This window comes from Sus scrofa, chromosome 16 (genome assembly GCF_000003025.6).
Source record: "Sus scrofa isolate TJ Tabasco breed Duroc chromosome 16, Sscrofa11.1, whole genome shotgun sequence".
Taxonomy (NCBI): Eukaryota; Metazoa; Chordata; class Mammalia; order Artiodactyla; family Suidae; genus Sus; species Sus scrofa.
The window spans coordinates 18,279,811-18,295,500 of NC_010458.4; the positions used below are offsets into that span (position 1 = coordinate 18,279,811).

Here is a 15,690-nt window from a genome sequence, read left to right on the forward strand (position 1 = left end):
CTGTCCTCTCTTGGGGAAGGTGACACAGACCCACCACAGGAGGGGCGCATGTGGGCCAGTGACCGCGCCCTTAAAGGTGATGTCTTTGCTTCCCCTTTTTAAAGGACCCAGAGATCTGTTGAATGTGTAGGCATGAAAATCATCTAAGTACTCGCCAACAGAGCGTGTGAAGCCCCTTCACGTTGTGGGGATGATACATGTGAGGAAACCGGAAATGGGCTCCGCTAGAACAAGGACAATATTATTTCTCTGGCGAAGCCACAGCCCGAGCGCCTCCGTTGACATCAGCTGCTTCTTCCCCAGCTGCATCTGACGCTGTGTGTGCTGGGGTGGAGGCGGGGAGTTCGACGTTTCACTCGTCCTCTTTTCCTCTTCAGTCCTGAGTTAGGCTCTTTGTTGGAAAGCAATGAGTCTATAGTGTAGCAGTCAATTTGTGTTTTAATTTCTGCAGTCAACTCGCAGGCTTCTTGCTCCTTTGGGCTGATTTATTGCTCTTCTGATTCCCTTTTCCTGAATGGTTATTCATTCCCAGCACTGGCCTCTCTGATGGCCATCTGGTTCTCCTTTGGTCATTCGAACATCTGCCCCAGAGATTTGGAAAATGAGCTTCCTCTGGCAGCCTAAAAATAATCTTAGTGTGACTGAAGCATGAAAGAGAAATCACCACGCTCCCCTGTCCTGTAAGAACGAGCCAACACAGCTTCCTAGGGATTCGGAGCTTGGATGTCTTCTGTCACATCTGCAGATTTTTTTTTTTTTTTCAAGTGTCGGGAACCATAAAAACATGGCATGAACTGGGTGCAACCAGTCCCCCTGCAGTTTTCCTTGGGATCAGCTATGCTTCCTCAATGGAAAGAGTTGGAGATAAAAGCCATACTTTGCATGGGTTGTCTGTAAGACTTCAAAAATTAATTGAGAAAGACAGATGGTGCTTAGGAGTTAAGCATGATATCAGTCACAGTGTGTTCAAGGAGATCTCATAAATGCTTTAGACCACAATTATAGGACATTAAGTACTAGACTTTCTGTTTGGACCCAAGGGGCCTGTCTCATGGATAATGATGGTTCGTTCGTTCTGCACCTCCAGAAGACTAAAATTTGCCAGAAGCTAGAACTCAATCCCTCTGCCGCTTCTCATCCAAAATTATTTCTAGCTACATTATCCAGTAGAGCTTTTCAGAGGTTCTATAGTGAAATAAAACGCCAACACAAAAATGATATTCAAATAATTCAAGTGCCAGCAAATACAAATCCTCTCACAAGACCTAATCCAAAGATGTTAAAATCTAAAATAATTAACATCCAAACTTAAATTTCCTTGAGCTTTTGAGTTAAAAACCAAAGTACTCTTTTTTTTTTCTTTTTTTTTTTTTTTTTTTAGGGACACACTCACAACATATGAAAGTTCCCAAGCTAGGGGTCAAACTGGAGCTGTGGCTGCCAGCCACAGTCACAGCAGTGCAGAATCCGAGCCATGTCTTTGACCTACGCCGGAGTTCACAGCAATGCTGGAGGCCAGGGATAGAACCCGCATCCTCATGGATACTAGTCAGATTTGTTTCCGCTGTGCCACAGTGGGAACTCTAAAAACCAAAGTACTAATGGCCACCTTCGATCTCTCCAATTTCCTCCTTTGTTCTGTCTGAGCAGACGAGACTCTTGATGTGCTGGGTGCTGGGGAGAGAGGGTTCTGCTCGGCATCTGCAGAGTGGGCTGTTTTCTGTTGGAACAAATATGGCTCCTTGAGCTCCAAGAAGGTTGGGGTTGTTCAATAGCATCTCTCATGTGTGCTTTAGTTTTTCTCGAAATGTAACTGAACAAAGAGTAAGTGGACCCATAATGGTCTCAAGTCATTGACCCCACACCCTTGACATCTAGAAAAATGAGCCAATCCCTAGCCCCTGGACAATTGTCCCAGGCAAAACTTTGTCTCCATGACCTAATTTAATTTTGCCAAATGCCACATCAAGAATTTAAAAAAAAAAAAAAAAAAAAGGCCTGAGATTTGACACTGCAGGTTCATGCATGCTAGTAGGAGACATGAGATTCCTGGGTCAGAGACAAATGACTTTATTACTCATGACACAGCTAGTAGCTTTTGGCTTTCTCTAATCCCAGTTTAGAGCCTCATGTTTGCATAATTCCCACTCCCTCCACCCCCAATCCTAAGGGGTGATGCCAAGGGGCTCAGGTAGACACACACACAGGGGATTTGCATCACAGCTGAGGAACCCTGAGCGTAGGCAACCTGAATCTTTTATGATGGGCTGGAAGCAAACTTAACTGCCCTTTGCTCCAAAAAGAGACATTATCTTTATTACACTGGACAGTAAACAAACCGGCCCCTTCCTTCTAAGACACTCTCTAAAGTTCAAGGCTATTCACCCAATAAACATCCTTGAAAAGCTAGATAATCCAGAATAAAAGCAGCCTATGCCCCTGTTCACAAGCCTCATAGAAATGGGGGAGACCCATAGAGAACTGTCCCCCAGCATTGTGACAGAGACATAGTCATAGCAACTGAAGGGGGAAAGGGTCAATGATGAAAATATTCTTGGAGTTCCCATCATGGCTCAGTGGTTAACAAATCTGACTAGGAACCATGAGGTTGCGGGTTCGGTCCCTGCCCTTGCTCAGTGGGTTAACGATCTGGCGTTGCCGTGAGCTGTGGTGTAGGTTGCAGACACGGATTGGATCCCGCGTTGCTGTGGCTCTGGCGTAGGCCGGTGGCTATGGCTCTGATTAGACCCCTAGCCTGGGAACCTCCATATGCCTCGGGAGCAGCCCTAGAAAAGGCAAAAAGACCAAAAAAAAAAAAAAAAAAAAAAAGAAAGGAAAAAAAAAAAAAGAAAATATTCTTGGCTTTTCTGAAAGATGCCAGTCAGTCTATAACAGTTATTTGGGGTCTATGACCATGAACTTAAGCCCACTGGCAGGAATCTGCCTCCCGGTCTGAGTGAAGGAAATCAACCTGGTCCTTAAAGTGCTTCTCGATCTGCATTTACACTTTGGGATGAAAGCACAGGCCTCCCGATATACTGCACTGGGTGGGGAATGTGCCTCTGTCAGAGCTTCTGGTTCTCAGGAGCAGGCATTCTTGATCCTGGACCACCTTTCCCATCCCCGCTGCCTCTGGCATGGAAGTGCTTCGCCTGGAGGAAGCTGCATCTCTCCTCCCCATTTACACAGCTGGAAGAACACCTTCTGCAGATTTGAGAACCAGACCTGCTGTGGATGATGCTTCTGAAGCTTATATCCTAATGAACTGCTAAAGGTTAAAACCTCTGCCACCTGCTCCTCAGGTTTTGAATATTTCAGGGGTCGAGTAGTCCTTCCTGCTATGTTTTTTTTTTTTGGGGGGGGGGGGGCCTCAGTAATTGGATATGCCTCTAGTGTTTCCTATCTGTCCCCTTTGGGAAAGACTCGCTTAGGTTTCTGTTTGCCTTTCCCCTTTCTGTGAAAGGCTCCCCTCTTCTTGCATGGCCCTGCTTGCTGAATCTGTGTGCCATTCTTACTTCTCCTGTTCCTTTGCTTTCCGACCCAGATTTTTTTTCCTAAAAGACTCTTCTAGATTCTGTCACAGGGGCCCATCACTGTGATAGAGGTGGAATCAGTGAGGCATCTGTTCACCAAAGTATCTGTTGTTCTAATACATCTTCATCACCACCTCTGAGGAAATACTCTCCCATCAGACCAGTGTCGAGTTCTGGCATATTACCATCCCGCCTGGCTCCACTTTGGGATGCCTATTTGCTTCTTTATAGCCCTAATTTCATTTCTTTCCCAGGCCACAGTTGTTGGGGCAAAAAAAATACATAAATACATATAACAATACATACATATATATATATATATGTAACTATCTATCTATATATATATATATATATATATATCATCATCCCTTTAAAATATACTCAAAGAGTTCCCGTCATGGCTCAGTGGAAACAAAGCATCCATGAGGATGCAGGTTCAATCCCTGGCCTCGCTCAGTGGTTTAAGGATCCAGCATTGCCATGAGCTGTGGTGTAGGTTGAAAATGCGGCTGGGATCTGGTGTTGCTGTGGCTGTGGTATAGGTCAGCGGCTACAGCTCTGATTCGACCCCTAGGCTGGGAACCTCCATGTGCTACAAGTGTGGCCCTAAATAAATAAATAAATAAATAAATAATAAATATACCCGGGATATTTTTTTTACTCTTCCTGGTCTTCTTCCCCCCTTTGAATCTGTCCAAACGTTCTGATCCCTCTTGGTAGAGCGTTCCGTATCCTCTACTCAAGCTCTTTACCTGCAGTTTATAAATCACATCTCTCATTGTTTTGGGGGACTGGGATCCCCATGGGGGAGTCGCTGCATTCCATTCTCTGTGGTTTTGCCTCTCTTTCTCCATTAGATTTCCTCAGTTTCCAGCCACCCCCTTGAATCTGAGAGTAACTAGTGTCTCCCACGTTTACCATGCCCAATTTCAGAGTAGGGGTCAGGAGCTGCCACAGCTCTCACCTTGACTTCACCATATCTCTCCTTTGTGACTGTCTGGTTTGCCATCTAAGATCTCCCCTTTTCTTCCAAGGTGGTTGCTCCTTCCTCTAGCTAATTACTTTCTATTTATTTTTTTTGCTTTCCAGTGCTGCACCTGCGGCACATGGAGGTTCCCAGGCTAGGGATTGAATCAGAGCTACAGCTGCCGGCCTATACCACAGCCACAGCAATGCAGGATCCGATCCCGCCTGTGACCTACACCACAGTTCACAGCAACACTGGACCTTTAACCCACTGAGCGAGGCCAGGGATGGAACCCGAATCCTCATGGATGCTGGTTGAACTTGTTATTGCTGAGACTTCCCGCTGTGTATTCTTTATGTTTTCTCTTCTTTTGCTCTTCTTCTGATTATCAGACCAGAGTGTGTCTCAAATCCTCCCTTGCTGTCCTGTGCAGGCCTGATTGCTAAAATCTGAGTGCCCAGGCACGTGCCTTTGAAACTGCCTTCTCAGCTGTTAGGTTTGCAGTCACTTGTTGGAGCTTCTTTCTCATTGTGAATCCAAGAAGTTGGTATATTCTCTTTGGGTTTTGTTGTATTCATTTGTTGTATTCATTAAATCTATTTCCTTTCTGTAGGTATGAAGCTGAAACATAGTCTAGAGCCATAATCATGTAATCATCAAATCCAGAAGCATCCTGAGATCTGGTGGGGAGAAAGCTTGAGGGTGTTTTGTTTTTTTTTTAATTTCAACTGAACTTTCTCTGTACCACCATGATACACAGTAGACAGTCAGTCTTAAGTGCATTCATATTTATTCCTCATAATAACCCTATAAAATAATTACGAGGTAATTTTAACCCTTTAAAAATAAGTACTATCATTCCTTATTTTACATAATCAAAGAACTGCCTCTGATATCAATGCTCTATTAACATAAGCAATAATTGAAATAATAATTATAAATTATTCAGTTTATAACTTATACCTACAATGCATAAATTATAAACTGAATTATATTTTGTATACATTTCATGTGCTTAGTTCACACAGAGCGTGGGCTAGAGGTTCCCGCAGTTGCTGTTTAAATACCTCTATTTTGAATAGAGAGCAGCCAGATGATAACGACTTTGCCACATTCTTCAGTTGACAGGCTACTTTGGTGTAGCTGGGGGCCTCCGTTTTCCTGTTCTCCATCTCTGGATAAGCTTGGGAGAGCAGGGAGGACTGGGGAGACTCCAGCTCAGTCCTGCATCTCCTTTAGAGGCTGGTTCTGTTTGGACCAAGACAGTGGTGAATTGCACAGTCCCATAACTCTGTTTCACATCTGTAGCCTGAGCTTTTAAGAATTCTCTAAAGTTTGTCTAGTCATTCCTGACATCTGAGAATCTCTCAAAATCAGATCCACTCTTCCCTGTCACTTCCAACTCTTTGGGCCATGTCGTTTTTGTTTTTTGGGTTTTTTGGCTGCACCCTTGACATGCGGAAGTTCCAGAGCCATTGCAGTGATGCCAGATCCTTAACCCACTGAGCCACAAGGGAACTCCTTTTGGACCATTTCTCATACCACTGCTTCAGCCTTATCGTCATTGCCACTGCCAGAGATCCTCTATCCCCTGAGTCTTTGTGGGATGTCTGTGTGCAAACCAAGTTGCTTTGAGGCTTTCTCCAGTTTAGCATTCAACTTTCTCAAATCAGATCTGTGATTGCACATGTGCTTACAGTTTCCAGGATTTTGTTGCTGTTGTCATCTACTTTCTTTATCTTTGTGGGATTATATCTTTCATTAAAAAAAAAAAAAAAATCTCAGAGTTCCCGTCATGGCTCAGTGGTTAATGAATCCAACTAGGAACCATGAGGTTGCGGGTTTGATCCCTGCCCTTGCTCGGTGGGTTAAGGATTCGGTGTTGCCATGAGCGGTGGCGTAGGTCACAGACGTGGCTCGGATCCCATGATGCTGTGGCTCTGGCTTAGGCCGGCAGCTACATCTCTGATTGGACCCCTAGCCTGGGAACCTCCATATGCCACGGGAGTGGCCCAAGAAAATGGCAAAAAGACAAAAAAAAAACTCTTCCCCATCATTTTAGTGTGGTTTCAAGAGAGAAATATGCCATCTTCATTCAGAAGACTACATCGTTTAATTCTTAAGCCCTATTTATCAAATGACAACATTGGAGGTTGGCTAATGTGCCTAAATTGCCAGGAAATGGTGCAACTAGGATTTGTGCTCAGGCAGCTAGATTCTTTTCTTTTTTCCTTTTTACGGCTGCACCTGCACATATGGGAGTTCCCAGGGTAGGGGTCGAATTGGAACTGCAGCTGTGGGCCCATGCCACAGCCACAGCAACTCCAGATCCAAGCCGCATCTACAACCTACACTGCAGCTCATAAGAACACTGGATCCTTAACCCACTGAGCAGGGCCAAGGATCGAACCCTCGTCCTCATGGATACTAGTTGGGTTCGTTACTGCTGAGCCACACTGGACCTCCCAGGCAGCTAGATTCTAAACCACGCTGCCCCACCCCTTCACTGTACAACCAGAAGCTAGAGATTCTTCGTTGAGAGATAACCTCATAGGCTCTAGGTGTGGGAAACTGTGAACAGAGAGTCTCCAACCTGGAAATTGGCAAATTATATTAGGTTCCATTAATATAATGGCATTGTTTTTATGACACATGAATTAGAAATTTCTGATGAATAATAGATTATATCAGCTGCTTCTCTGAACCAGAGGCCTTCCAGGAGAACTTCTTGCACATTTCATTTCAGAACAGCTAAAATGACATCATTCCCAGAACAATTTGATTTGTTCTGTGTGTCTGAGAAAAGAAAGAAATACAGGCAAGGAAATTTCTTGGAGTGTGGACTGAAGAGAGGCTTATTGTAATCAAAATTGCACTTTGTATGTTGCTACTTCCTGAAATAATCTGGAACTGATGTATCTAAGCAACCTGTTTCCTGTTCATTGAGCTACAAGCCACCTAACACCACGACAGACCGCTTTTTTGTTACAAGAGGAAATGGTTCCATTTAAATTCAGTACCTCAGGCTAACAGGGCCAGGGAGTTCTGAATTAAGATTTCCCTTACAGAGCTTCAAACTCATCAGGATACCTTTTTCCACCCTTCCAGATGTCTCTGTGTGGTTCCGATTGATTTTAGCTTTTAGCTACAGGCTTTCAGCACTCGTGCAACATACACCGTCTTTCGCATAAGATTTCTTTGGTATAATCTATTGGTATTTTGTAGATCATGGAAACTAAATCTCATTTCATTCTTTGGTGCATTTCAGGATTAGAAGAAAAAAAAATACTCTTTCCTCGGGCTGTGGTTCCTTCTCCTAAACCACTTCCCTCAGATTCTAAAAATCAAGAAAAGTTGACAGCATTCGTGTTTGCATCATGAAGACCTTAGGAATTCCCACTGTGGTCCAGTGGGTTAAGGACCCAGCATTGACTCAGTGAGGACATGGATTCTATCCCTGGCCTTGCTCAGTGGGTTGAGGATCCAGCGTTGTTGCAGGCTGTAGTGTAGGTAGTAGCTACGGCTCAGATCCGGTGTTGTCACGGCTATGGCAGAGACCGAAGCTGCAGCTCCAATTCAGCCCCTGCCCTGGGAACTTCTATATGCTGTAGGTTCGGCCATAAAAGAAACAAAAAAGAAAAAGAAAAAAAGACTTCAGATTCACACTAGTGCATGTAAAGCTGTTGTGAAACGCCACATCATTCAGTCTGTACTCTCTTCACATACAATCTATCCTAGATCCTGGGTGTTGTAAACAAAGCGTGTTCTTTAGGGTCTCAGTTTTATTTATTTATTTATTTTTTGCTTTTTTTTTTTTTTTTTTTTTTTTGTAGGGCCGCATCTACGGCATATGAAGGTTCCCAGGCTAGGGGTCTAATCGGAGCTGTAGCCACCAGCCTACACCACAGCCACAGCCACGCCAGATCCAAGCCATGTCTGCGACCTCCACCACAGCTCACGGCAACACCAGATCCTTAACCCACTGAGCGAGGCCAGGGATCGAACCCGCAACCTCATGGCTCCTCGTCGGATTTGTTCCCACTGCATCATGACGGGAACTTCTCAGTTGTATTTCTTCATCTGTCAAATGGAGATAATGTTACTTACTTGGAGATACAAATTTGCTCTGAAAGTTAAATGGGAAAAAAAATTGAAGGGAACCAACTGTGCAACACAGTATTGATTAGCCAAACTGCTAACTTAATTGAAAAGCATCTTAGGTGGGAGGTAGGAAATATCTTGGACCCTAGAAATCCTGAGACTGAATGTGAAGTCACAGCCTTGCCTGGGATGCGTTGGGAAGCCTCAGGCACCCACTTTCCACCTGGGCTCCTGTCACCTCCACAATGTCACTGAGTGTGTACAGACGGGGGACTGTGCAGGAAGACGGGAGGGCATCTTAGGTGGAAGAAAGAGAGTGGAAGGAGGAAACCTGGCAGGTCCAGGAACAGTAAGCGGGGATTGTTTTCCTTCCTCGGTCTGAGCTTCTTGGTCAGCCTTTCTGATGCTATGAGACTTGGCCAGTGTGTAATAAGCAACCCACGTTATGGGCACCGGAGGGGGCAGTGACTAACCAACTGAGGGCTACCTTGCTCTGGGAGCCCAGGTCAGGTGGTGTAACCAGAAAGAAGCAGGAATTCAACTCTGTCTCCGGTAATTGCTGTTTACAGTCTGGAGACAGATTCTTTCCATAAAGTTTTTAAGCCAAGCAAAGGAGAGGCCCCGAGGCTTCTCTCTGGATTATTCCTATTTGCATGTCTCCTTCTGTGCCCCCGATCCTGGCGCGTCTCCAACAGGCTTCTTCTGCACTGGGCATGAATCAGTGTCCTGGTTTGGTGTTAGGAAAGATGTCCCTTTAGAGAATCTCCAAAATCACCCTCAGGATTCTGTTCTTGCCTCTGCTTCATCATTTAAACCTGGAGATATGCCAACCCCTGACATTGTAATAGGAATTCACCAAATTCATCTTGGTTTTATACTCCAAGATGAATTTGTTTTCCCAATGCCTCTTCCTCGATTTGCCTTCATCTCCTCATTTCTCAGGACTTCTCTTCTTTTTCTCATCCTGAAAGGTAATTGAACTTGAGGGGGAGAGGGGAATCCTCCAAATCTTTTAGGTTACATATAAAATTTAGATATAGGAATTCCCACTGTGGCTCAACAGGTTAAAAACCCAACATGGCATCCACGAGGATGGAGGTTCCATCCCTGGCCTCACTGGGTTAAGGATCCGATGTTGCTGCAAGCTGCAGCATAGGTCACAGATGCAGCTCAGATTCTATTTTGCTGTGGCTGTGGCTGTGGCATAGGCCTGCAGCTGCAGCTCCAATTCAACCCCTAGCCTAGGAACTTCCATATGCTGAAGGTTGGCCCTAAAAAGAAAAAAAAAAGATTTAGATATAAACAATTACCTCTTCAAAAGGGGAGTAACCTGGGAGATTACTCTTACTGCTTAGTTTATACATTTTCATAAGCTGAAGTTGATATCTACTATATAATTTCATTATCTGTTAAAATTCAGGATTTTTTTTACATTATTATTACATGACTTTTATCATTACATGGATATTTGTATAAACACTTTCAAGTATATAAGTCTCCTTTTCCTCTCTAATAAGCATAGCTCTTCTTCGCACATTGGGCTTTTCTCAGATGGGCGACCAAGAGGCCTTGGGGTCCTCCTTTCTGCATCACCTCTTGGGGTCTGATAATGTGGACCTACAGCTTACAGACGTGTGGGCTGACTGTGCAGACGCCTCCATGTAGCCTGGGTGGTGCTTGATTCTGGAAGCTGTCTAAGCAGTATCAGGAGTGTTAAAAAACAAAATTCAACCGAGTAAACTTGAGGACGAATTGGCTCTATTTAGCGCTTCATGTATCTGGCAGCATCCCACCTAGAAAATAGAAAGACGCTCAGGAGTTGTACAAACGGAAGGTTTTATACAGGCAGAAAGGGTGAAACCACAAGTTCTAAGAGTGGATTATTTCAAGGCAGGTTACCATCCCTTAAAGAAAGATGGGGTTTCAGGCAAGTTACCTCACTGACTGGGAGATTCCAGACTGGTTTAAATTCTAATCCAGGGAGAGGCTGAAACTGCAGTTGCTTTTTTTTTTTTTTTTTTTTTTTTTGTCTTTTTAGGCCGCACCCTCGGCATATGGAGGTTCCCAGGCTGGGGTTGAATGGGAGCTACAGCTTTCAGCCTGCACCACAGGCGCAACACCACCAAATCCAAGCCACATCTGCAACCTGTTTCATAGCTCATGGCAATGCCGGATCCTTAACCCACTGAGTGATACCAGGGATGGAACCTGTATCCTTGTGGATGCTTATTAGATTCGTTTCCACTGAGCCACAAAAGGAGCTCCTGCAGTTATTTTATTTTATTTTATTTGTGGTCTTTTCTGTCTTTTTAGGGCTGCACCTGCAGCATGTGGAGGTTCCCAGGCTAGGGTCTAATCGGAGCTGTTGCCACCAGCCTATACCACAGCTCACGGCAACGCCAGATCCTCAACACACTGAGCAAGGCCAGGGATCGAACTTGGAACCTCATGGTTCCTAGTCAGATTTGTTTCTGCTGCATCACGACGGAAACTCCACCTGCAGTTATTTTAGATATGCAGTCTGGGTAGGGCTTATCACAAGCAACTCCATTTTGGGGGTGTTGTTTCTTTTTCATAGGAGTATAACCCATGAAATGTTGGCCTGAGATGTAGTTATTGGCTGCTATAAAATCAAAGCACCTACGGTAGTTTGAGAATCTTAGAATTGCATTTAAATCTCTGGTTAAATATGTGTTGAAGTTTACAATGTCAGGCACAGCCCTGGCCCACCAGTCAGGAGACCTGCACTCTGGCTGTGGCTTTGTGACCACCCAGCTGACGTTGACCCTATACTTTCTCAAGAAGCAAAATGGCCCAAGGGGCACTTTCCAGTTTGAAACCTCCCAGGTTCTGTGCCGTGCATGAGATGTATGATGAGAAGGAACTTATCAGCATTGAGACTGTGTGGTTCCAAGTGGTCGGAAGGGCTATGCTTTGATCTCGTGAACTTTTTTCTCATGTGACACCTGCATTGCTGCGCCTTGAGCCTTGAGATAGCTTCTCAGAGCAGATGGCGTCAGTGGTCGCAGGCCAGCCTCTCCCATCAGCTCTGTGCTCTCTGCCTTTCAGATGCCTGGGACAGAGGAGCCCCAAGATTCGTGCGGCCCCGAGGAATCCAAGGGGAACTTGGAAAGTCCCAAACAGGGCAGCAATAAAATGAAGCTCAAGAGTCGTCTTTCAGGTAAGTGGACTTTCTTTGCCTATGGATGAGCTTCCAGCCTCAAGGGTTGGGAGGATAAGGTTCTTAGCAGGATGAGCTCTTTTTTTCTTTGCTTAAAACCTCCAAATTGTTTTTCCTCTTAACGGCGCCTGCCCCGGGCATAACAACCACCTTTCAGTCTGGCTGCCCACGTGAATATTTTTATTTGAGTCATAATGAAGTGAATGTCAACATCTCTTGTCTCTGCTGCAGCGTAAATTTCCTGTTATGTTTGGTTCATTTACTTTAACAGAACTTAAGTTAGTGACCCTTTCACTGTGGAATTTTCCCTCACACCCCTGGTCCAGCAGAACCTGGGGCAAAGAGCTATTTATTTAATAGCAAATCTGCATCTCAGACTGAAGCGGGGGAGTGGGGGGGGGGTGAGATGGAGTCGCAGCTTTTATAACAAATAGATTTGACATTTCTTGGGCACATCCTCAGAGCAGCTGGCCCAGGCCCCAGGATAGAAAGTTAGAGGACGGTGGGGATGGGGGGGTCAACCCATTGTGACTTTCGTGGATCTGAGGCACTTCAGCTCTTTCTCCCAAAAAAGGGGGGAAAATTATATTTTATGGCTACGTTGGTGTAAATTTCAAGCTGGATTCATTATCATCCGTTCGTTACTATTACGTTCATTTTTTTTTCTTCTGAATTTAAAAGAAATGAAAACCTTTTTGTGGCCCCTAAAGGTGGCGTGGGCCCCCTTAGCACTGTGTCTGCTGGTCCCATGGAGAAATCAGCCTTGGTTCTCCACCCAGGAAGGAGATCTGGTCTAGCAGGAAAAGCGAGGGTTTGGAAGGCTGGCGGAATCAAGTTTACCCCTCAGCTCTTGAGTTACCTTATGACCTTGGGCTGGTTATTTAACCTTCCTGAACTTCCATTCCCTCACCTCAAAAAGAAGATTAGAGTCCTGATTTTGAAAGGTTGAGCAGATTAAAACAAACACCCAGCTTCATGCTGTGTTGCCATCCCCGGATATGTCAATTTCATGTTCCTACCTCCACAGTGGTGGAGGGAATGTCTATGGCTGTCAAGCAAGAGCATCTCCCAACTCCCTTTGCCTGCCCCTCTACTCTTCTCCGGTAAGAGGGCAGGTTTAGGACCATAAAATATATCCATTAAAAAAAAAAAAAACCCTAACACAATGAATTAATTGCTTTGTATCTGAGAATAATTAGGTAGCATCTATCTATTAGGATGTGGGGTTTTGACAAAAAAGCAATGGGATGACCAGAAACTAATAAGTCTGTGGGGAAAGGTCATGCTGATGATCCTGAGAAATAACAGAAAAATTAATTTAAATCCTGTGTATGCTTGCGATAGGGGAGGAGGTCCTTAGGTCAACTGTCTGATCAGCAGCTATAAACAGTTCCCTGGGGAGGGTCACAGAGCTCTTGGGAAATACTGGGACCTTTGAAACCAGGACGATCACATTTCTCATTTTTATGGATGCGAGCAGAGAAGTTAAGAGGATCCCAAAGGTCACTCGTTCAGTCAGTAAAAGATCTGCCTTCCAGACATGGTGCTTCCTACTCCTTAGCTTCCTGAGACTCTTGGAAAGAATCCTGTTCCCCAGTCTGGAGCTTTACGAGTACAGCTGTGGGGAGGGAATCCCAGCCGGTGACCTTCCATATCCATGATTCTCCGTGTTCATACTATTAATTTCAAATGTGCAGGGGAGTTCCCATTGTGGCTCAAAGGGTTTAGAACTCGGCTAGTGTCTGTGAAGAACGGGTTCAATCCCTGGCCTCACTCAGTGGGTTAAAGGATTCGGTGTCCTGTGGTGTGGGTCACAGATGCAGCTTGGATCTGGTGTTGCTGTGGCTCTGGCACAGGCCAGCAGCTGCAGCTGCGATTCCATCCCTAGCCTGGGAACCTCCATATGCTTCACATCGGCCCTGAAAAGACAAAAAACAGAATTTAGAACGGGAAGGACATTCAGCTGAGTGGTCAATCTAGAACTGGCTACTATTCGCCACAAATGAAGGCCACCCTCTCTTGCTGTACTTTTTCCCAGGCATCCAAGGCCATAACAAGGAAATACAGTAGAAGAAGCACCTGCATAAAGTCAGGAAGAACTGTGTTCACTTCCCAGCTCTGCCGTTACTGGCTCTGTGACTTGGGACAGGTGACCTAACATCCCTGGGTCTCTATTTTTTTCATCTGTAAGATGAAGGTGATAAGGTACATTTATTCTACAAATCAGTGGGAGTGCCTTCAAAGTGTCAGGTCTCGCTGAAAGATCTAGTCGAGATCTTTCTCGCTGAAAGATCCAGAATGGCAGCATATGGCACTACCATTCTCAAATGTGGCAGCACTAGACCCTCCCCACATGGTAGCTACCACTGTTGTCATCACTGTCATTGCCAATATCACATTCATCATTGTCCTTTTCATTTTCACTCTTGTTCTCTTCCCCTCTCAAGTGGGGAAGATGCTTGCATGGGCTCAGAAGGAAGACTCTCAGGAACTCCCGTAGGTCCTGACAAGGCATGCGCAAGAGGTATGAAGATTGTAGTCTCTCCAGGTTGTGGAGGCATCCAGAGGATGCAGGATAAAGGAGGGCCAGTACATTGGCAGGACTTGGTAGAACACAGGAGGAGGAAAGCAGTGCTCTGGACTTGGGACAAAATGCATGAGGACTGTTTAGGGACCATGAGGAAAAGAAATCGATAAGGAAGTTTTTGGCCACTGTTTTTCTGCCTCAACTATCTGAAAGATCCAGTAAATCCAACAGGAAGAGTTCGATCCAGCTGAGAGATGGGGAGGAGATTCTTGGCATGGGAGGTGATGGTACAGGCAAAACTGGGTAAAACTTCAAGGGATGTTTATACGCTCCCTAGTTTTGGAAAAGATGTGGGTGGAGGACAGATCCCGTCCTTCGAGACTCTGCAGACCAGAGCAATGAATTCACATAGCAGGGTAGTGGGAGATAAGACTGGAAAAGTAATTTGGAGGCACGTTAAAGAGGCTTAAAGAACTGCTTCTTCATTCAGGGCTTTGAAATATGTTCAGTTTAAAGACATTTGAATACGAGAGATTTTAATATGATCGCCTCCTAATTTCCATGTGCTGTAAATTTGGATATTTATTTCATATTTTCTTAAGTGAGTCACTCTGGTATTCACATATCAGTATATTATCTACAGACACTACCGTATGTGGTTTCTCTTTTGTCCATGGCAAGTGCTTCGCTGTCAGCTCAAAAGGAATTTTCTTCGAATAAATCTTTTTCAGATGAGTAAGCATGCCAAGATAGATTAATCTGGTCATGAATTATTAAGTCATGAATTATTAAGGAGGTTCTGTAAAGAGGTTCCAGCCATTTCCACTAAGATTTTGCCCAGTCTGGCTCCAAAATGACTAAAGCGATTTCATGGAACATTTTTCCTGATATCCCAACCAGAGTTTTCTTTCTTTCATACCTCCTTTTTTGCTAGCAGGGTTCCTTTTTAACTTTGATATTTTTGATTTATCCATGTTAATGCCTTAGGTTTGTGATCCTTTTAAACGAAATTTTTCCTTTGATTGCTAAGGAATTTCAGGTGTGTGAAAACCTGAAATTTGTATCACAAAGTTAATATGTAGCTTTTGAAAAACCAAGCCTTTGGTGATGTCCATTATAATATAACTGTATCAGCACTATTTTAATTTTTAAGTCACTATTAAAAACTCATCAATATATTATTTTCAAAGAGTACAGAATCATCTTGATTCATTCCATGAAAAAGTTCCTGAGAAATTTTTAGGTAAATTGAAATTTGTGGTCATCAAATGACATATTACATAGTCTAGGAGAACTTAATATTTCAAATAATCTATATGTATATAAAGCTATATATACAAATGCATATATATATATACATACATGCATATACACATATATA

The 15,690-nt window shown here is 44.2% G+C and overlaps 1 protein-coding gene across 1 annotated transcript in view; it reads left to right on the plus strand.

The window, feature by feature from the left end:
• The window catches only part of PDZD2 (PDZ domain containing 2), a 415,428-nt gene that overhangs the window by 339,698 nt on the left and 60,040 nt on the right, over nt 1-15,690 (plus strand). Inside the window, 1 exon segment of the mRNA XM_021077090.1 lies at nt 11,671-11,782. Coding sequence (XP_020932749.1) covers nt 11,671-11,782 — 112 coding nt within the window.